Genomic DNA, 23198 nt, shown 5'->3' with positions numbered 1-23198 from the left:
CTTAAGATATACCATAGAGTCGGTCGGTGGGTGATAGTAAGAAGAGTTATTCCCATATCAATTGCTGTCTGGTACATGTTGCTTTCAACGTCAATGGATACTGCAGAGGTACATTCATCCAGAAGGGCGTATTTTGGCCTACAAATCGAGATTCGATATAGTGTTAATCAATACGAGATGATATTTGATACTTACTTGTGGTAGAATAATCTCGCAACTGCCATTCGTTGCTTCTCACCGCCGGAGAGAATGTCCGTCCAGTCTTTGACCTCGTGGAATGTGTCTCTATCCACTATGTGCTCCAAATATACCATGCGCATGATCTTCCTTAAATCGTCTTCGGTAATTTGTTTGTTGATCATGTCGGCGTATGTGTCTGGATAGATTATTTGGTCCCTTAAATTACCTGAAAATAGTTATAACAGTGCTAATTTATAAAATTTTGATAATTTGGCGAAGGAGAACGCCTTCGCCAAAATGTAAAAATGCGTTATCTAAATCCTTATATATTGTGTTAAAGATATTTACATACCGATAACCATGTAAGGCCTTTGTGGTATATAAAACATTGCATTCTTCGGCGTGGTAAGTTCACCACCATATATAGGCCAAAGACCATTCAATATCCTAAACAAACTGGATTTTCCACATCCGTTGGGTCCTGAAATAATTATCACATCATATATATCAGTGAATTAAATCATTTTGAAACATTTTACCAGTTATAAGTAAGTGTTGTCCAGGTTTCAAATGAAAACTCAATGTCGGACACACTACATCGCAGTTTGGCGTGACTATGGGAACATTATTGAGGACAATTTCATAATTCTTTGAAATTATTAATTTTCCTGAAATAGCACAAAGTTATTTCTGAGAAATATACAGTGGTAATTGAAAGTGACCTTTAGCTAATGGCTGATCCCCTTTAAACTCCACCTCAAAACCGTTGGATTTTTCTTTCTTCATTATAACTGTTTTGTGATATATACCTCGGCTAGCTTCTTCTAATACAGCGAACATGTTTGCAACTCTTGCGGTATGACCAGCTAGTTCAACAATATCTACAAAGACATAATTGATTTATTGTTTTAAGGTATAAATCAAAATAAAACGCTCAGAAATTATTGATAAAACTGTTATGTGTCCATGAAAAATTGATTAATTATGATAATTTTAGACGATCTGGACAATGGATAGAGACATGTCTCTTTAAATAGCTTTGGATGGAAGTTTTTAGCGCATTCACCATATAGACCAGACAATAGTGGCAAAAAAGTTTAGAACCACAAAATATTTCGTTACAATTTTCTACAGGGGAGATTGCTTTCTAAGTCTCTCTATTTTGTGATTAGAACAGAGTAATTTTTTCTAGAGCCTGACAATTTTGTAGTAATAAAATGTCCGTAAAAATTTGGATTAAATTACCTTTATAGCTGCTCATTAATCTCTCTACTGCGTTTGACCCAGTAACAAGAAGATTTTTAGCAGTGGTGAAATAGTGTGTCCTTTCAGCTACCGGATCCTGGGCAGTGTCTAGATCCGGCAAGTTTGATTCATCACTGGTTTTAGTAAGACTCGCGGTTAATTCTTTTTTCGGTTTCTTTGGCATCACTTGTGGTAGAAAAACAGGGAGTGATACTACAATCATACCTGGAAAAGAAATGAAAAATGTTAGAATGGTGTTTAGGAAGGATTTTAACTTTTCTACCTGTTCCAGACCAGACGTATTTCATTAAGAATTGTTCCAACATTACGAACCACAGTTTAACACCAAACATGTGTTCTAAATGTTGTGTCAATATTCTGTAGGCACTTCGAAGATGACTCTGTTCTACTTTGTGGCCGTTGTAGAATGCAATCTCTTCAGCGTTGGATACTATTCGTCCATGGACATGTCGCAGATATCCCTTCTTTTCAGCCTCTTGAGCAACTAAATGACCAAATCTGGGAGATACTAGCCTGCAATGTTTAATAAAGATTAGGTGTTAGGCTTGTAACTAGATACAACATTTACCTTAAAACTAAAGCTGACACAACAACCACTCCACTGATGATAGCAGGTCCCAGTAGCAAGTTTGACGTTTTCGATTTCACCAAACTAGCCAGAGCCACTGCCATCAACAATATATCGAAACATGGTTTAGTTATCTGTCCATACAAATGTGACACGGTGCTGGCTACAGTCTCAATATCGTCTAAAATAAAATCATATTGTATGTTTCACTAAAATATGTTATAAGGGTGAGCATCCTCGTTTTTTCTTGAATTAAGAATAAATCAACTTTCATATATTCATATATTACCTGTAAGTCTTTGAGCGCAGTTATCTAATCTGCCATCTAAAACAGTCACCCGATAATAGCTTTGGGATTTGAAGTACAACTTGTAGGAATGGTCCACCAATCTCGTTCGAAAACTGAGTGCTATTCGACTCTCTAGGTACCTGTAATTATCATAAATGAAAGACACCCATACAATTTGGTAAACAGAATAATTAGTAAAAAGTATTTATGTCGAATTATGTTTTTGCATATTGCGAAACAAATGAATATTCTTGAAATATGTATGTGCGTGACCTTCTCGATTTCTATCGACAAATTAATAAAATATCCCAATAAAGTTTAGAAAGACTCTGGTTGACCTTTGGTTTTTTTATAATAATGGATGATTTTGTTATCGTTACAAAAATTACCGCGTATATCGTCTTTAATTAACAAGCGACAGCCAGCCATTCAAGAATTAAATTTGTAGTTTTCTCAAAAAAAATTGATACAATTAATCACATTAAACTGGTTAAAATAGACAGTTAGAGACAGAAATTTACATTATCGACTGGTATGGTTTTATATTAAATTATATTTTGATAAATACTAAAATTGAAAGTGGATAAATGAAGTCCATGACTCACTAGGCTATGTAAAGTAAGACTAGTAGAAGACTGTAGAACTAGATGAAGACTAAGACTTATAGTAAATGGAGTTTGATATATGTTTGCAGGTACTTCGTTTCTGTAACTACATTTTATTCGGTCATTTTGCAAAAGCCTAAAGAATATTTTTATCTTAGCTTTGAAGATGTAGAATTTAGAATTTACAAAACACCAGTTGATGGATATTGTGTTTTTCTTTGTTTAATTCAGTTTAATGACAGTTTTAGTGGTAGTTGTGATTTTATAACAGCTAAGAAAGAACATTTGGATTGACTTAGAAGTTGTAGGATTATGTGGCATGAATAGACGGTATGATAAGGATAGGAACGTATTGGGATTAAGAGTGTTTGAAAATTTTGTGAAAATAGATAGTAAAAATGTTTAGTTATGAATTCTTGAAATGTATATATTTAGCAAAGGCCTTACCTTATCATACTGTTGATGAATGTAGCTGGTATAGCAACCGCAAACCACTTAATCAGTTGTTTAATAAAATTCTGCGGATCTTTCCTCACTATGTATTTGACAATAGCTCCCTCTAAGTTCGCCACGTATATACTCAATATAGTTCGCAGGAATAATGACATAGTGTGCCCGCCTAGCAAGAGAGTCTCCGTACACAACGGACTGGGGATCATGATCCTGATCAGCTTGATAAATTGCAGAATGAAGGCCAGATTGAAGTTGGGAATGCTGCTCCTCAGGTAATTCCGTCTGGACATCGCGGCGTTGGTTTTAGCATCGCCGTTTTGTTGTACCACCCCATTTTTGGCCAACCGTCCTTTGTTCGAAGGACCGACGCTGTTTGAAATGACTAGATTGTTTTTTAAACTGTCGGCCTCCTTGTTCGGCTTGGAGAAATAGTTCTCTATGGCGGGGTACCCTATTTTATATGCGTAGGCGACTAGAGCCGCCCCAATCACCACGCTGGATATGTTCGATTGGTTTCGATGGAACGTTTCCTCCCCTTTTTGCAAGAATTTCGATATAATCGACGGCATCTCGTTTCAATCTCGCTGTTATACCGGTAAAATCGTAAAATGTGATGTTAGTATCGTTCACTGATATCTTATTTAACTAGAACTGAGGTGTGATTGCTCTGGTGATGTGAAGTTTCTCTTGATGTATGCATTTTCTTCAGTCACAATGATGATTATCAGCTATCGGTAACCTGAAATAATAAAAGATGACAATCAGAAATCTGAAGTATTTGAAAAATGAGCTTTTTTTAAAGTATGTTGGAATAAAAGAATCTAGTTCTGGAGAATCCTGGCATGCGCTCAAGGATTTGAATTTGCGGCGTTGTCAGTTGTTGAAAATTGTACGTATATTTGAAGAATATAATATAAATAGAATGCATTATCTTGAATTTACAAGTTAACCTAATATTTCTATTGTGATCTAAGTTAAAATGTTTTGGTACATTTTTCTTCGCCTATAATAAAAAAAGTAATATGAAGAAAGATAAGCATATACGAGATAAGCATATATTCCTAAGCATATACTATATATAGCATATATCCCTAATCATAATAAATGAAGGACAATCTGAAATGTTAAAAGAAAATAGGCATGACTATATAGAGTTTCCATGCCGTTCTTGTATATCAGAGATCTTCGATGAGGAAACAATGAAAGTATTTTTTAGTGCCGTACAAGATGTTTCATATCTTGTACATGTTATACTTAATACATTATACTATATATTATACTTAAAATAATAGACAGTAAACTTAGTTAAATTTGAATTTCAAGTGAGATTTTAGGTTAGTTTGTGAATTCGGGAATATACATTATACTCTTCATCTATACGAACAATATAAAAGAACCATAACTTTAGTTTGTTATTATAGTGTTTATCTATTTATAAATAATTAAATATTGTTTTATTTTCTCTTTTTTCTTTCCAAAATTATTTTAAAATAAAAGATGTTTATAAAAAGTTCTTCATATTACTTTTTTTTTGTATTATAAGGGACGAAAAATGTACCAAAATATTTTAATATAATAACAGATATCTTTGGTTCATTTCGTTATTCATGAGACTGTTTTCAAAACAAAGTAATGATTATAAAAACTAAAAACCTAGAATTTGATTGATTTATTGGAATAAAAACAGTAGCATCTCACTGTACTGAAGAACAAAATTAAAAAACACCCCAAAATTAAAATCCTTGAATTGTCACTGTCATCATTTGAATCTTTAAATTCGCTACATTTTTCTAAGAAATAAAAACCACTGAATTCTAGATATATTGTAATCCAGTCTCCATTCGATTATCTTTTATTTTTGTCGTTGTCTAGTTTTTTGAAGAATAAAATTTCTTGTTGAATAAATATCATTTTCAAGACGATATTTATGATGATATTTCAATGTTCATAATGTTTAGCAATAACCTAATATGAAATTCACGACTATTAGAGTGTCTAACACAATCACAAAAATATCATACAGCCAGTATCATAACTATTATTTGAACAGCAGCAAAATGAATTAGCATAAAATATTAATAGATATAAAAAAAACGAAAAGACGGGCTTTTGCTTAAAAACTGATGTTGATAAACAAAATTCTTCAAGTAGATCCGTCTTTTATAATAAAAATGCAAAAAAACATATTGAATATTAAATAAATTATTATATTTCTGGACTATGACAGTACCTTCGAATTTATAGATATATTTACAGAATAAATATTAATTTTCCATATATATTATTCAATATTTTAATATAATATTTTTAATAAAATTTAATCTGTATAAAGAGTTGTCTACATATCATTAATTATCGACAATGACACCACCAACAACAATTGTTTTAAAAATGAGCTTTAGCCCCAAGATATTATCGATAGAAATATGCAGCAAGAAAAAAACGACTAGATAAAATCAGTTAGGTTGTTATTTCAGTGTAATAATAAAATTTATTTCGTATTTATTATTACGCAGTTTTAAGTCAATTAGTTTGGATGGATTGTCTGAAGTTTATCAGGAAAATATGAGTGGAATTTTAATTATGTGCTTACTGTTTTAAAGGTTGCCTAAACAAAGAGCATCATTATTGTAACGTAGATTTATAATTAGTGTTTTTGTGTCTTAAATAAGATCTTTTCCTAGAACCGTCAAGTGATGTTTAGAAATCTTGCTAATATATGTGACAACAAAATTTCGTAAAAATATATTGCATGAGATCGTTATAATGTATGAAGTTAAACAATGTTAACGTAACTATATCTCCAATTAATGTTTATGTGCTGGTGTATAATAAGTTATATAATACAAATAGTAATTTTAAAATAATGATTTATACTCAAATATTAGAAATAAGAGAATGTATTAGGTATGACATTTAATATAAACGGTTGTGATAGATGACATTGCTAATATTTAGTAAAGCTTTGGAGTGAAGTACAATAAAAAGAATATTACGAAAGAAGATTACTATTTTCATACTAACGTGGAAGCAATACAACTACTGGATAACGGGCAGTAAATTGAAGCTAACCAAACTATACGAACTGATATAAAGTGTGTCCTTTAGTGTAAACTATACCTTAAGTTATTATAATTTTATAATTGAGGAATACATATTGATGTATTTATCTCGCACTCGTCTTGCTTGTGAATTAATCCAAGTACAAATGTAGTAATAAATCAATTTACAATTAAAATTGTACTAAGCATATATAATAAAGAAGTTATCAAAAAATTGTGTATATACACCTAAGCCTATTTCGGCTGGAGTTCCACAAGTTAGTGTCTCGGGATCACTCCTGTATCTGTTCTACACTGCTGATATTTCAACAACAAAACAAACAGTATTTGGAACATTTGCCGACGACACAGTGATCATGGCAAAAGATTTATCTCTGTCTAAGGCTTTAAAAAAGTATAAGTAGCGGTCAACAAGATTTACAAATGGACTAGGGACGGGAAAATACAGCTTAATAGATCCGAATCTGTCCAAGTTTATTTTGGGTTGAGACCAAATGACAAAAACCTAATTATATCATATGACGGGTGCCTGATTCCTCAAGCAGAATCAGCTGAATACCTTGGAATACATCTCGATGGTACGTTAAATTGCAAACATCATTTTAGACAAAAAGTAGAGAAGATTAGACTCAAAATCAAGCAACTGTACTGGTTAGTTGGAAGTTGCTCAATTATGATCAAGGTTGCCAAATCATAGTAACGTGGAACTGATATATCTACTGGACAACACGCAGGAAATCAGAAGACTGAAGCGAAGTTATAGAGCTTTCCATCACCCGAAAAACTATGCATTAAAGAAATAAGAGAATATTTCAAGTTTGAGAATAAAAACGAATCGAAATATAGTTGAAATATATCTATTTAGGATAGCGTATAAGGACTAACAGGGAATTTTTAGAAAAATTTACTGACATACCTAAGTTACGCCAGTTAAGTTCACACATTATAATTCATAATTTTGAGTATAAGTACACAGAGGTTTTTGTTATCTTCAAATGTATTTTATATCTGTATATTGTCGATTTGAACAAGTGTATACCGGTTTACGTAGTAAGACCTGCAGTGATTATATCTATAAATAACGAGCTGAAATAACAGAATTATTGCTTTAGGATCTTCAGTCAAACTCAAAGATCACAAAAAACTTACGATAGTATAACAAATCAATTGAAAATTTATAGACAAACGTTTAAAGTACCTGGAGATTCTGTAATATCGTGAAACATCATATATTAGTAAAGCAAAACCAAAGAAAAGAACTAATAGTTAGCTACCACTTTATTTAATTTTTTTTAAATATTTATATCATCACTTTATCTCTCTTTATTTACAAGATTTTTAGAATTGTGTTAGTGCCTTTTTAATACCAATTCCAACTTGCAGTAAAGCCAAATGTAATGAGTCTTCATTATTATTCATTGTTGTAGATTTGAAGGAAAGTATGGATTTTTGCTTTAATTGCAATATAATATTACAAAATACAGTTAGAGGTTAGTTTATGTAAATATAATACAACCAATCCACTCTATACTATTAGTCAGTAAAAGAAGGATTTCCTTTCACAAATACTAGATTTTTAAATGTACCTTCTACAAACAAGAGGCTACTTGTTGGGGAATTAATAAAACCTGTTACAGAAAACAATCTTTGTACAGGCCCTGATGGGTAAAGACTTGTATTGTTATATTATATGAACTCATTTTTATATTTGGATAGAACTCTTACTCCATTTTTTATGATCACTGTTCCTGTTAAACTGCATAAACAATAAAATCATCATATTCTTTTCTAACATCACGTTAGACAATAACAGACCAGATTAGACTCAAAGTCAAGCAATTGTACTGGTTAGTCGGAAGATATTCTCACTTTTATTTATCTCACAAGTCAAAGGGATTGGTTTATCAGTCAATCATAAAGCCAATATGGACCTATGGGGTGCAAATATGGGATTGCACTAAAACATCAAACCAACTAGTAAACCAACGCAATGCTTATCGCTACGTAACCAACGAAGAGCTGCTCGATGACCTCGAAATCAAATGAATTCACGAAGTGATCCAAAATTTCGTCTTAAAACATGAAATAAGGTCGCTAAATCACAGCAATGGTGAAGCAATAATACAGCTGCTGGACAACACGTAGTAAATCAGAAGATTGAAGCGAATCGAACCAGAGGTACTTGTTTAGTGTATAAGTGTACTCTTAATAGCTTAAGTAGTTTGGTTTCATTTAAATTTAGAAAATAAATACTGATTGTATATTAATGCAAGTACAACAGAACAGTATTAATGAATTAACTGTAAATTAATCAGTACATTTAATACATTTTTTCTGGACATTGCTGTAAAAGCTATCCAGCGTTAGTTTGTACCCAACGCAGCCATTGATAGGATCGCTAAATGTGTTTTGAAACCATATATATTTTAAATACTATGTACAAAATATCTCGGCATCAGGTATTTGAAATACCAATTACAAATTACATTTTTAAGAACTAAATTACGTATTTGTATTTCAGTTGTGTATTTTAATTTTAAGTAGTTCAAATACTGTCCAATATTAAACAAAACCATGTGAAAAACATACACGATTGACCGACATTTTTTTCCACACATCTAATCATGCGAGATCCATTATCTGCCCGATTGAGCTCCACTTGACTTAAAACTATTTTCACACCACTTTTTGAGGAAAAACGTTGAAAAATAAGTTAATTTCTATGGATTTATGTTTTATTTCAGCGAATTCACCGAACAAACTGTTATATGAATGATTTAGAAAAACAACGTACGAAATGTAACCAATATTATCTATTTTTGACAAATTATTTAAAAAAGGAAGTGAGCAGTCATAAACATCAAGATTATGACACGAGTAAATATTTGAAGGGAATTAAAACATCCCGAATTTGTCAAAAATATCGATTAAAAATTCATATGTAGTTTATTCATATTTTTTATGTACATACGTCATCAAGAGGTTTAATGTAGTGCCTGCCGCAATTTGTAAATTCATTTCAGAATCAGACAATATTTTCCTTGTCATTTTATTCTGATTAAAAAGAGACACAACGCCATCTTAGTCGTCCGGCTGTCAGAGGTATTCTAAATCAATAGTGATAAGAGGTTATAACTCTAACTTATAAACTATCGCGACTGTATAATTAAATGTAGTTTTTTAGATGTACTATAATGTTAAAATAAATTATATTTGATAACATTTTTGTTCAATTATTTTATTTAGATTAGAATTTTGTTGCATGTCAAAGCCCAACTGAACTAAAACTCAGAGTTGATGCGGCAACACTGCGGCGTTTAGACGTCACAAATTTAGATGACGTATGTACAAAACAACTTTTGTTCTAGCGCAATAATACATCAATTTGATTAAACAAATTAAAATTGCCCAATAACCACCTACATATCGATACAGCATTATTTTTCGTTAAAAGTTTAACAGGCCAAGATCACAATTAATATATAAATATTCTGTTGACCCCGATGACCTTTGAAATGGAAGATTTTCGGATAAATCCTGTCTAGTAAGTTGTTTTAACGCAATTTAAATTAAACCGATTATCTAGTAGATTATATGTTTACATTAATATGTTAATAAAAATATAAAGGAGGCTGTGTCTTGCATAATATTAATTTCTAAATAATTATCGACATATGTAAATTTCGTTCTGAAAAAATATTTTTCCCAATATAGATTTAATCGTTTTTTAAACTAAATTATTAGAATAATCTTTGAATTTGTGATACGTGTTTATACGAATAACATTGATGTTTATAAACATAGCAATTATATAACTTAGTTTATTATTAAATACTAATTTTAAGGATATTAAAATAGCCCTGTTTAATTCTATATTTTATCTATCTATCGAAAACAAATATAAATGATAATTTTTTAGATAAATACATATATATAGAGTTGTATGAGAATTTTATGTTGTAAGTATAAATTGTTATAAATATAGAGACAAAGACTTTAAACTGATGGGTTGGTAGTAGTTAAAATAATATTGTAAAAAGATAAATAGGTTTAGGTAGGTATTAAGCAAAATCAATACATAGTATAAAACAAAGTCGCCTTTTCTGTCCCTATATCCCTATGTGCGCTTAAATCTTTAAAACTACGCAACGGATTTTGATGCGGTTTTTTTCAATAGATAGAGTGATTCAAGAGGAAGGTTTATATGTATAATACATGCATAATATACTAAGGCAACATTGCTAATTTTAGAGGTTTCTAACGTGATGTCGTAAATTAACCTATTTTTTTAGGCTTATTTATCAATTAGCAAAAACGCTGCCTAACCCTACGAGTTAGATCAAATTAATGTACTACAGTATTGTACACCATAAAAAGGTCTACAAAAAAGTCCGCGATGGTATATGTTTATCTTTTAGGGATAACCCACATTAACCATTTTTATTGTTTACTTTTTACGTGAGAAAATTATTTTACGTGAGGCTTATTTACGAAGCTATTTTAAGCAATACGGCATTAATCCTTATCGAATTAAGTACCTTAAATACAGTGTGTAATTAATATAGATCAATATGGTTCCTTACAGCATGTAAATTAAACAAATATTTTCGGAGATATTACAAATTTAAAATTTGCGTTTAAAAATGTGTAATGTAATAAAAATTGTATGAATTTAGATATTCCAAAGATAGCAGGAAATCTTCATAGTAAGTATAGGGGAAGAGGAATTGTTTTACTCCAAATTTAATGCGTGCAGGCCAAGGGCAGTAATGAATGAACCAAAAATACTGGATCGATTTTAATCATGTTTTCATTGAGTGACATAGGCATATATATTTTATGCCCGTGCGAAGTCGGAGCGGGCCGCTATGTTTTTATATACAACGTTCATATTTTTTCTGTAGTGTATTTAATTTAGTATCAGCATTGCACCCGTGCGAAGCCGGGGCGGGTCGCTAGTTTTGTATATAGTAAAATATAAAATACGTATTGTAGATAGGTTAAATAAGGTTTTTGATTATTTTTATTTAGTTATTAATTACAACGATTATTATGCATATATAGTATTTTAAAATGTATTTTTTTTTTATGTTAAAAATCTAAGTTTGATTATTTTTTAATTTTTAGTGAGTTCCTTATTTATTTTTTCAAGTCGGTTCAATTTTTTTTGTTAAAAATATTTTATTTTTCCCTTTTTAGTGTTAGATATTTACTCAATATATCAACTCATTTTATTTCATATTACAATGGGTAGGCCAAGTGAAAGTGCAGCCCATATGAGGAAAAATAGGAATAAAGAAACAATGATTGAAAATAAGAAGTGATTGATTTGATAAATGTTCTAACTAAACAACAACAAAAAGCAATTGTCCCTGCTAGGAATTGTACCCGCAACCTCCGTTTGGGAACAAAATGTACCTTACAACCACTTACACCATAGAAAAAGTTGTTTACAATATTTCTACGAGGTCTTATACGTTATAGTTAGTGCTTAAAATAATTTTCCGTCACATCAGCTCAGCAATGACATTATACACAAATATCTGATTATTTTAAAAAAACAATATGAGATAATTTTGCACGTTCCTTTGAAATGTGAGCGTTTCCATCGATTTCCACACCCCCTCCCCCAACACACATCCTGATTTGGTTCCAACAGGACTTCGGAAGAGCACTCCTTCGAATAAAAAAAGAATGTTGAAAATCGGGCAACAATTGACGGAAAAATCGACGAACATATATTTAAAAAAAAATATATATATATATACAGCCGTACATAGAACCTCCTCCTTTTTCGAAGTAGTTTAATAAAAAATATTGTACCGATTTCTCATAATAAGCCACAAAATTAAAAAAAAGTTTAATTATTGGCTTACTATAATGAAAATGATCCTATAGAATCTCCATTTTCAGAGCGTAATGACTTTTGACGGAGTATATAAATGAGGTATCTATAATTTACATCTAGAGTGATCTATGGAGTGGTAACTTTTAAAGCGTTCTAGTATGGCTTCACTGAATAAGTATTACAAAAGATAATCGACTAGAAACCATCTATTAGGAAAATCCCAAGGTTATTGTATGGTTACGTTTTATCAAATTAAATGATTGCTTCTTTATTCAAGATAACTGAAAGCTGTAATTAGTACTTCACTGAGTACATCACAAAAATCAACATTCAAATCAACACAAACAATCTGATTCGTACATTTGTTCATATATGACTAAATTATTCTATTACTAAACTTACATAAACTGTCATACCCCATAGAGGACCAACTAAGAAAAACGAAACACGTCTGCCATCGCCTTTCAAAAGTTTAGAATGACAATTGCATATTTAATTATTTTTGTCTCAGACATTTAAAAAAAAAACGATCTTGGTACTCTCGGCATTTCCAAGATAAACAACATTAATTGTTGTTGTAATAAATGAAGCTCGGCTGACGTGATAACAAATTAATTTACGATGATTAAGGTTTCATTTCGGGATAGACTTTGTTCATTGTCAATCGCGAAACTGATAAAGTATCGATTATTTTGAGGTTATGGTGGAGAAACTTGACGAAATTTGGTTGAGAGTAACAGGTGCGTATATAAATTTGACAGCTGTCAGATCATTAGTTTGTGAATTATAGCATATTGAATGAAGCAACTTTTATTATTGTGAAAAAAATGGATAAAAAGGAATTTCGCGTGTTGATAAAATATTGCTTTTTAAAGGGAAAAAATACAGTTGAAGCAAAAACTTGGCTTGATGCCGAGTTTCTGGACCCCACCCCAGAAAAATCAACCATCAAAGATTGGTATGCTAAGTGTAGACGTGGTAAAATGAGCACTGAAGACGGTGAACGCAGTGGACGCCCAAAAGTGGTTGTTACCGACGAAAACATTTTAAAAATCCACAAAATGATTTTGAATGACCGTAAATTGAAATTGAATGAAATAGCAGACACTCTAAAGAAATCAACTGAACGTGTACATCATATCATTCACGAATATTTGGGTATGAGAAAGCTCTGTGCAAAGTGGGTGCCGCGCGAGGTCACTTTTGACCAAAAACAATGACGGGTTGATGATTCAGAGCAGTGTTTGAAGATGATCAGGCCTAATAAACCCGAGTTTTTGCGTCGATATGTGACAATGCATGGCTCCATCATTTTACTCCAAAGTCCAATCGACAGTCACCCGAGTGGGCTGCATACGATGAATCCGCTCCAAAGCGTGGGAAAACGCAACAGTCGCCTGGCAAGGTTATGGCGTCTGTATTTTGGAATGCGCGTAGAATAATTTTCATTCACTACCTTGAAAAAGGAAGGACCATCAACAGCGACTAATACATAGCGTTATTGGACCGTTCGAAGGACGAAATCGCTGAAAAACGACCGCATTAGAGGAAAAAGAAAGTGCTGCTTCACCAAGACAATGTACCGTGTCAAAAATCCATGAATTGTGCTTCGAATTATTTCCTCATCCACCGTATTCTCCAGATCTGGCCCCCAGCGACTATTTCCTGTTCTCAGATCTCAAAAGAATGCTCGCTGGGAAGCATGGAAAGGGAAGCGCGAAACTGGAGCCTATTTTGAAGCAAAGGACAAATCGTACTACAAATATGGTATAGAAACGTTGAAGTCGCTAGAGTCAGTGATTATTTTAGGGACCATATTTTACTATTATTTTAATTTGAGGGACCGCCTCGGAAGGGCACTCTTTCGAATAAAAAAATAATTTAGAAAATCGGTCCATATATATATATATATACAGCCGAACATAGAAACTCCTCCTTTTTTGAAGTCGGTTAAAAAGGATAATTTCACCTACTAGTGGAATGTTAGTAAAAATTGTAACTTAAAAGCAAATATGTTTTAGAATTCATAATTCATGATAAATTGTGAATAACAGAAACCAGATATCAAATATGATTATAGCATTCCAAGACAAATAGTAAACGGGTTTAAAAAGTTTTCAGAAACATTTTGTTTTACTCAACAATATCCTGGCTGATATAAGTTCCTAACATTTTATAAAATACGAAAACAATAAATAAAATTAATAAAACAGTTTGATTGTATTTAACTTGCCTTAGCATTTCTTCATAAGTGAACAATTTGGTTTCGTAATAATTCAATAATTGTTCAAGGAAATTTTAGGTTCAGTTTTTCTAATGCAAGAGGAATTTTATTCGAGGATTACCTGTAATTTACCTCAGTTTTTATAACAAAAGAATAATTATTTCATTAAAAGAACGGACCTACTCGTAGACATCAAAAAATATAGCTAATTCAAGTATGAAATGCTCCAATAACTAGCTTATTCGCCAGATTTGGCTCTCTCTGGCTTCTGGCCCATTTTCATTATTATCCATAAATTGGAAAATCGTCAGTAAATTTAATTTTAGGGTAAATGATGTGGCTCGGTGAATGTAGGTAAAACGAAATGAAACAGTGGTGTTTACATCATGTGACCGTTATTCATTGAAGTAATATAAAAAGGTGGAAAATACAAAATAGATAAAACGGATGGGAGCGGTGTTACCTGGTCACTAGGCTTGGGCAGTCGATGGTGGCACGTTTAAACCAAACGAGGGTTCAGCACTGAATGAGTCGAAATACCCTTCAATAACATCCCAGATAAACGTTAGCTATTCGTTATCGGGTTCTAGTTGGCGCTGCTGGCACCCCGCCCGTGTTCAACATCTGGGATTATATTTCTGGGTATTTTGTAGACCGTTATTCCACGATGTAAAATTCGACATGCCTCAAGGTCGCTACATAATAATCTAGTATCCTTGGCCGATCAACCTGTACACTAGTAAAAATGGTAATAAAAAAATTGTTCGGATATTTAAGTAGATAGAACAAAATTAATCGGAATATGACGCATTCGTTGCTATTGAACAAACTAACACATTAATTACTATGGTATCAGCATTAATTCCAACTATTTTTTACTGATTCAAATATATACATATTAAAATATATTGTTTTTCCGGTTTAATTACAAATAATTAATGAACCCAATTAATTCTATATATTTTCCTGGTTATTCCATAAAAAATCTTTAAAACTGTATAACGTATACATAATTATTCATAGAAACTGGAATGATAATTGTATTAATTGGTTGGAATTATGCGGGTGATTGTTTCATCAATACATTTGTTTTGAAGATACTTTATTTTTAATGAACCGGAAGGAAAACAAAATGTTATACTAGTTGATACCAGCCTGCTTTGCGGCACACAGGATAAATATTGAGTATGGAATATTGGTGTAAAATATGAATAAAATCCGCGCGAGTTCAATTTTGACCAAAAACGACGACGAATTGATGATTGGGAGCAGTGTTTGAAGATGATCAGGCCTAATAAAGCCGAATTTTTGCGTCGATATGTGACAATGGATGAAATATGGCTCCATCATTTCTCTCCGAAGTCCATCCGAGTGGACTGCATACGATAAACCCGTTCCAAAGCCTGGGAAAACGCAACAGTCGGCTGGTAAGGTTATGGCGCCTGTATTTTGGGATGCGCATGGAATAATTTTCATTGACTACCTTGTTTGAAGGACGAAATCGCTGAAAAACAGCCGCATTTGGAGAAACAGAAAGTGCTGTTTCACCAAGACCGTGCCAAATCCATTAATTGTGCTTCGAATTGCTTTCTCATCCACCGTATTCTCCAGATCTGGCCCCCAGCGACTATTTCCTGTTCTCAGATCTTAAAAGAACGTTCGCTGGGAAGAAATTTTCGTTGAGTTAAGAGGTGAAGAAGCAAAGGACAAATCGTGCTACAAAAATGGTATCGAAAAGTTAGGGGATCACTATAATCAGTGTATCACCCTTGAAGGGACTAGGATTGACCTATTATATATTAAGTATTACTTCTAGTATTCTAAACTTGAAATTCACTTTTAATTATTTTTTTAGTGTTTATTTCTTTTGTTCAGACAGGCGTCATTTGAAAACAAGCGTTATATTTATTAATTGTACAGATATAATGTTCTGAGACCAGATTCTGATGGATAATTCAAAGGTTCAGGGTACCCTCAATAATAGAAGCCACTACAGCGCTTTTTGAGATGATAGTAAAAGGAGCCCAGCATGCGTGTTGATTGGCCAACTAATGCTGATGCCCATTTATTCTAAACTAACTTGACATATTTTACAGCTATATGTTATTATTTACAAGAGTTGTGGTTAGGAAGTAATTTTTATACGAGTTAATTATATAATTACAAAATTTTACTGAGGGAATATTTAGTACAGAAAATTAGCGACCGTCAATTCGAAAATAACTGTATGAGGTATGAATTATTAGTAAAATGTTACAATTTTGATTTTTGCATTGTCTCTGTAAAATTTTGTTAATTGGGCAAAGCTGACTTGAAAAGCGGTTTTCTAAAACTACTTGGTTGAGTTCTTCGTCAAGAAATCTACAGTGACGGAATTATTTAAAAAAATCGCAAAAACGTTAATCGATTAAAGCGTTTGAAATGTATATGAATACATTCCCCTTGAAAAGGTTTAAAAAACCAGATTTTATTTCTTCGTCATCTTATTAGTTTTAATTTATGATATCAAATAATGAAATTTATTATCAATTTACAAGGATGTGGTTAAATGTTAGTTCGACAACATACATATTCCTACGTCCTAAATTTGAGATAGATAGTATAATTGTAAAAAGGTACGATTTGCTTTCTATAAAAGTATCAAGATTTGTGGTTTTTCCTTTATCATCTTAACAAGCGCCAGTCAAAATTTGCCAAGAACCAAAAAAAAATCGACGAGTAAATCATAATTTGGCCAATGATGTTTTAGTTCATTGAGCTCCTCATAGAATTCCGTTCCTCATTCCTTTAGTACTCATAGGTTGTTGAAGCTGTGAAACAGAAAGTGGTAAGGAGGATATTAAACAAGATGATAGAACAGTATTCAATAAGCACTATTTCCAAAAAATATTCATATGGAACATTGTAGACATACAGGACGATTACACATTAAATATGAAAAAGTATGGCACGCAGGGCTGTAGGTTTAACTAAAAGATCTTCTCCTTCATCCTCACAATCAGCTGTTAAAATATTAACTTACAGATAAACAGTTCACATCGACAGTTACAAAACAAGGTGATGTGCCCATCACTGAACTACAATTAATATATCCAGAAATTTTACAATGCAGTGTATTTTACCGTGTATAATGTTGATCTGTCGATGATAAAAACTACTGTGATAATATATGTAGACGAAGAAGTAGATATATACTTATATACATACTTGCTAAACGAAAACTACCTGAACTAAAACTAAACCAAACGTGCTGGCTTGTCGAATATTGGCAAATCGAAGTATATTCGATAACTGTATGCTGATAACTGCTATACAAATCAATGCTTACGCCTGTTTGGTCCTACGGGATCCAACTATGAAGTACTTCTAGTAAATCTAATATAGCCAACATTCAATAGTTCCAAAACAAAGTATTGCCTGTTATTGTCCATGCTCAGTACCACATTTTTGGTGAATTGATACAGCGCTATATCTCTGTACAACCCATAATGGGTATAAATCAAGTGTTAAGTACTTCGAAAGAATATTAGTGCACCCTAATGTACTTGTCTAAATGTGAATGATAACGGTGAAGGGTGTAGATTAAAACATTTACTGCTGTCCTATCTGATGAATAGACTAATATAGACCATAGAGCAAGATTTAGAATAATATATTTTAAACAGGATATAACCATTAAGGGTAGAAAAAAAAAAGTGGCTAGTAAGTATGAAGTCAATATAAAATATTTCAAAATTTGAAAAAAATCAAAGCTAGTTTCCTTTTGTATTACCTACAGTTGAAACAAGAACACAATGGATGGTTTGAACCTCCCTATGTGGTTTCCAAGCAATTTTGAGGCCAAAAACCAACGAAAAACTGCACTTTTCGGACTATATGATCATAAAAATTAGTAACATTCGTAATTCACTCATTTACCAGATTTATTACACTTTAGGGTAAATGATGTGGCTCAGTGAATGGAGGTAAAACGAAATGAAACAGTGGTGTTTACATGATGTGACCGTTATTTATTGACAATATAAAAAAATGTGAAAAATACAAATGATAAAAAGGATGGCAGCGGAGTTACCTGTTGACGAGGCTTGGGCAGTCGATGGTGGCACGTCTAAACCAAACGAGGGTTGAGCACTGAATGACCGAAATACCCTTCAATAACATCCCAGATAAACGTCTCGGGGTTGCCGCCAACTATTCGTTGTCGGGTTCTTGTTGGCGCTGCGGGCACCCCGCCCGTGTTCAACATCTGGGATTATATTTCTCGGTATTTTGTAGACCCTTATTCCACGATGTAAAATTCGACATGCATCAAAGTCGCTACAACACCTTTCGCATGTTATTCATTCAAGCGACAAAATCTTTTGAACAATCTAGTATGCAATTACATTACTTTACAGTATGTACATAAAATTCCTCCTTATAACAGATTTGATACTAGATAATAAAGAAATGTCATGGGCAAACTTAAAATAAATCATTTTTGATAAAAAAAAACTAGAGAATATTTCAATCTTTGAACTGTAAACAATTTATAAATCAAAAATTAAAATAATAATGTTGGATATACCCAAGAAAAAATTTATTTAAAAATATTGCCTAACAAGGTGTTTAAATTACTTGTTATGCCCAACAATATGTTATATATATATTTATATTGGTACGTAACTTATAAAATATGGTAAATGACATTAAGAATTAATGTTATTCAGGTAAACAGGTATTTCAAATCTCAAGTAGATGGCAATTGGTCTTTTAATATACTCGATAAACGCCTGAATCTATCTGGTAAAAATGTTTCGTCGAGACTACTTTAGATTCAATATCGATTATTATGAAATATACTCTTTCTTGTCAATACTATTTTTATTAGTAGCAATTTTTATTAGTACTCTGACCATTTATTCAAAATCAAAGGGCAATGTATCGTAAAAAATCGGTACAATATGTATTATATAAACTATTTTTCATCGTTTTCTATAACTTTCCCCCATCTTTCTATCAATATGACAATTTGACCTGGGTTTTCAAGTTTTTGAGTCCAACAAGTCAGTTGTCATTCGTTGTCTTCGAACTTTTTTGGGCTTCGAAATGGTTCTGCGTCACTGATACCGAAAATCGCAACTTTTAAACTGCTGAGACCAAAGCCATACATTTGAACATCATAGGATCAGCATCACCATAAGGTTTTAAAAGCTGTTTTATGAGCTTCGGCAGCAGATTTCTTCAAATCAAATATAATGAATGTTAAAACCATCGAATAGAACAGTTTGTTTATATTGATAATTTTTCATCAATAGATTTCCCTGATCAAGCTACATATAAGCACCTAATACTTTCACTAAATTATGATAAATTATTCAAATATAATATAACAATCTGCTTTTTTCAGTTGAAAAAGGCAACGTTGGGTGAAAATGGCGGGCAAAACAGGGTTTTTCATAGATTTTCACTAGATTCAAGTCATCATGTCGCAGAACAATTCAATATCATTGTTTCTTCTATACGGACAGTTTGTATTCAATATTTCACGCAAACGTATCAATATCAACATTTTTCACCTGTTGCGTAAAAAATTGAGCTTCCGAAGAGGAAGAATTATTTGAATAAACTTTGAATATATTACATTATACCAATTTATATGTACGACCATTTAAGGATAACCATGTCAAATAAAAAAACATCAAAACTAAAATTTATATATTCAAATATTAAGATTTCAAGGTATATACAGTTATTTAATAATTTTTTTTTTAAATTTTATTAACAAGTTCAGAAAGCATTTAGAATAAACTCAATAATATGCTAGATGTCAAAGAAAAATAGCTCCAATATCCAATCAAATATTTATCTAGAAACAATTAAAAATGACATTTATTTTAATGAAATGCACGTGTGGATATATCTTTCTTGTAGACTCCTAGACGCAGAAGCAAAGCAGATATAAGCAGATTCTATCACATCAGCAACAATTTATTTCATATAAAGCTATTAAAAACCGTAATAAAATATTTTATGATTAAGTAATTATTCTACTAAAGAAAAAAACTAATGTGCCAACGACATAAAAATTGTTTAAAAAAATTATGGGCTTTACAACTGCTTAAAATTATTAAATTTCATGTTAATTCGCTTATAAGTAAATGTATATATATATGTACTTAATGTTCCTTTTTACGATCGTATGATTTCTATGTTCAGCAGACTTTAAACTTTATTAAGGACTTTGATAATGATCTGATATTATGTTGTTTCATATAAGAAAAATGATATAATTTAAAATTGAGAGATAAATTTAAATTAATTCAAATTAATGTTTGTGAATTATAATTATAAATCTTTATGTCCTTTGTTGTTTTTAATGATCTGCTGTAACAGTTTTATTATATACTAGCGACCCGCCCCGGCTTCGCACGGGTGCAATGCTGATACTAAATTAAATACACTACAGAAAAAATATGAACGTTGTATATAAAAACATAGCGGCCCGCTCCGACTTTGCACGGGCATAAAATATATATGCCTATGTCACTCAATGAAAACATGATTAAAATTGATCCAGTATTTTTGGTTCATTCATTACTGCCCTTGGCCTGCACGCATTAAATTTGGAGTAAAACAATTCCTCTTTCCCTATACTTACTATGAAGATTTCCTGCTATCTTTAGAATATCTAAATTCATACAATTTTTATTACATTACACATTTTTAAACGCAAATTTTAAATTTGTAATATCTCCGAAAATATTTGTTTAATTTACATGCTGTAAGGAACCATATTGATTTATATTAATTGCACACTGTATTTAAGGTACTTAATTCGATAAAGATTAATGCCGTATTGCTTAAAATAGCTTCGTAAATAAGCCATTTTCTCACGTAAAAAGTAAACAATAAAAATGGTTAATGTGGGTTATCCCTAAAAGATAAACATATACCATCGCGGACTTTTTTGTAGACTTTTTATGGTGTACAATACTGTAGTACATTAATTTGATCTAACTCGTAGGGTTAGGCAGCGTTTTTGCTAATTGCTAAATAAGCCTAAAAAATAGGTTAATTTACGACATTACGTTAGAAACCTCTAAAATTAGCAATGTTGCCTTAGTATATTATGCATGTATTATACATATAAACCTTCCTCTTGAATCACTCTATCTATTGAAAAAAACCGCATCAAAATCCGTTGCGTAGTTTTAAAGATTTAAGCGCACATAGGGATATAGGGACAGAAAAGGCGACTTTGTTTTATACTATGTAGTGATGTACTTATGTATACTTAATGTTCCTTTTTATGATCGTATGATTTCTATGTTCAGCAGACTTTAAACTTTATTAAGGACTTTGATAATGATCTGATATTATGTTGTTTCATATAATAAAAATGATATAATTTAAAATTGAAAGATAAATTTAAATTAATTCAAATTAATGTTTGTGAATTATAATTATAAATCTTTATGTCCTTTGTTGTTTTTAATGATCTGCTGTAACAGTTTTATTATATACTAGCGACCCGCCCCGGCTTCGCACGGGTGCAATGCTGATACTAAATTAAATACACTACAGAAAAAATATGAACGTTGTATATAAAAACATAGCGGCCCGCTCCGACTTTGCACGGGCATAAAATATATATGCCTATGTCACTCAATGAAAACATGATTAAAATCGATCCAGTATTTTTGGTTCATTCATTACTGCCCTTGGCCTGCACGCATTAAATTTGGAGTAAAACAATTCCTCTTTCCCTATACTTACTATGAAGATTTCCTGCTATCTTTAGAATATCTAAATTCATACAATTTTTATTACATTACACATTTTTAAACGCAAATTTTAAATTTGTAATATCTCCGAAAATATTTGTTTAATTTACATGCTGTAAGGAACCATATTGATCTATATTAATTGCACACTGTATTTAAGGTACTTAATTCGATAAGGATTAATGCCGTATTGCTTAAAATAGCTTCGTAAATAAGCCATTTTCTCACGTAAAAAGTAAACAATAAAAATGGTTAATGTGGGTTATCCCTAAAAGATAAACATATACCATCCCGGACTTTTTTGTAGACCTTTTTATGGTGTACAATACTGTAGTACATTAATTTGATCTAACTCGTAGGGTTAGGCAGCGTTTTTGCTAATTGCTAAATAAGCCTAAAAAAATAGGTTAATTTACGACATCACGTTAGAAACCTCTAAAATTAGCAATGTTGCCTTAGTATATTATGCATGTATTATACATATAAACCTTCTTCTTGAATCACTCTATCTATTGAAAAAAAACCGCATCAAAATCCGTTGCGTAGTTTTAAAGATTTAAGCGCACATAGGGATATAGGGACAGAAAAGGTGACTTTGTTTTATACTATGTAGTGATTAATAACTAATACGATACCATACCATTTTAATCTGAAAAATCTTACAGTAGAACGCTGATTTTTTTGAAATGGAACACTTGGAGTAGCGCAAGTTGTCTCTCAGAGACGTACCTGTACCACATCTGTATTCCGTAGAGGCAAACTGAACGGACTAGCATCTTATACAGAGTTGCTTTCTGGGAGAGCGAGGTATGATACTGTCTGGTGCCAGGGGATAGGGAATTTTTCGATTTGGAGGCGATATGCACGGAACTCCTTCTTGCTGTGAAACGGAATAGCCTGAGTTTTGCTCGGGTTAATCTGCAGTCGCCAGAATTTG

General features: G+C 31.8%; 1 protein-coding gene across 4 annotated transcripts in view; it reads right to left on the bottom strand.

Moving 5' to 3' along the window:
• ABCD (ATP binding cassette subfamily D) overlaps window positions 1-23198 on the bottom strand; it is a 69774-nt gene that overhangs the window by 548 nt on the left and 46028 nt on the right. For 3 of the 4 annotated variants that reach the window (XM_076400094.1, XM_076400093.1, XM_076400092.1), the window contains exons 2-11: window positions 3356-4100; window positions 2304-2443; window positions 2015-2195; window positions 1709-1959; window positions 1426-1650; window positions 903-1061; window positions 720-848; window positions 533-661; window positions 196-406; window positions 13-138 (exon numbers count right to left, since the gene is read on the bottom strand). In XM_076400094.1, coding sequence (XP_076256209.1) covers window positions 13-138; window positions 196-406; window positions 533-661; window positions 720-848; window positions 903-1061; window positions 1426-1650; window positions 1709-1959; window positions 2015-2195; window positions 2304-2443; window positions 3356-3930 — 2126 coding nt within the window. In that variant the 5' untranslated portion in view covers window positions 3931-4100. Of the gene's footprint in view, window positions 1-12; window positions 139-195; window positions 407-532; window positions 662-719; window positions 849-902; window positions 1062-1425; window positions 1651-1708; window positions 1960-2014; window positions 2196-2303; window positions 2444-3355; window positions 4101-12673; window positions 12711-23198 lie in introns of those variants that run through there. The other variant, XM_076400095.1, reaches the window with a different exon arrangement.

The sequence above is a fragment of the Rhynchophorus ferrugineus genome, unplaced genomic scaffold, assembly GCF_030347505.1.
Source record: "Rhynchophorus ferrugineus isolate W39M unplaced genomic scaffold, kcgeb_rfMv2 rfM3, whole genome shotgun sequence".
Taxonomy (NCBI): Eukaryota; Metazoa; Arthropoda; class Insecta; order Coleoptera; family Curculionidae; genus Rhynchophorus; species Rhynchophorus ferrugineus.
Note: the sequence above shows the minus strand (reverse complement) of the source record. Positions and strands in the feature narration are given on the sequence as shown.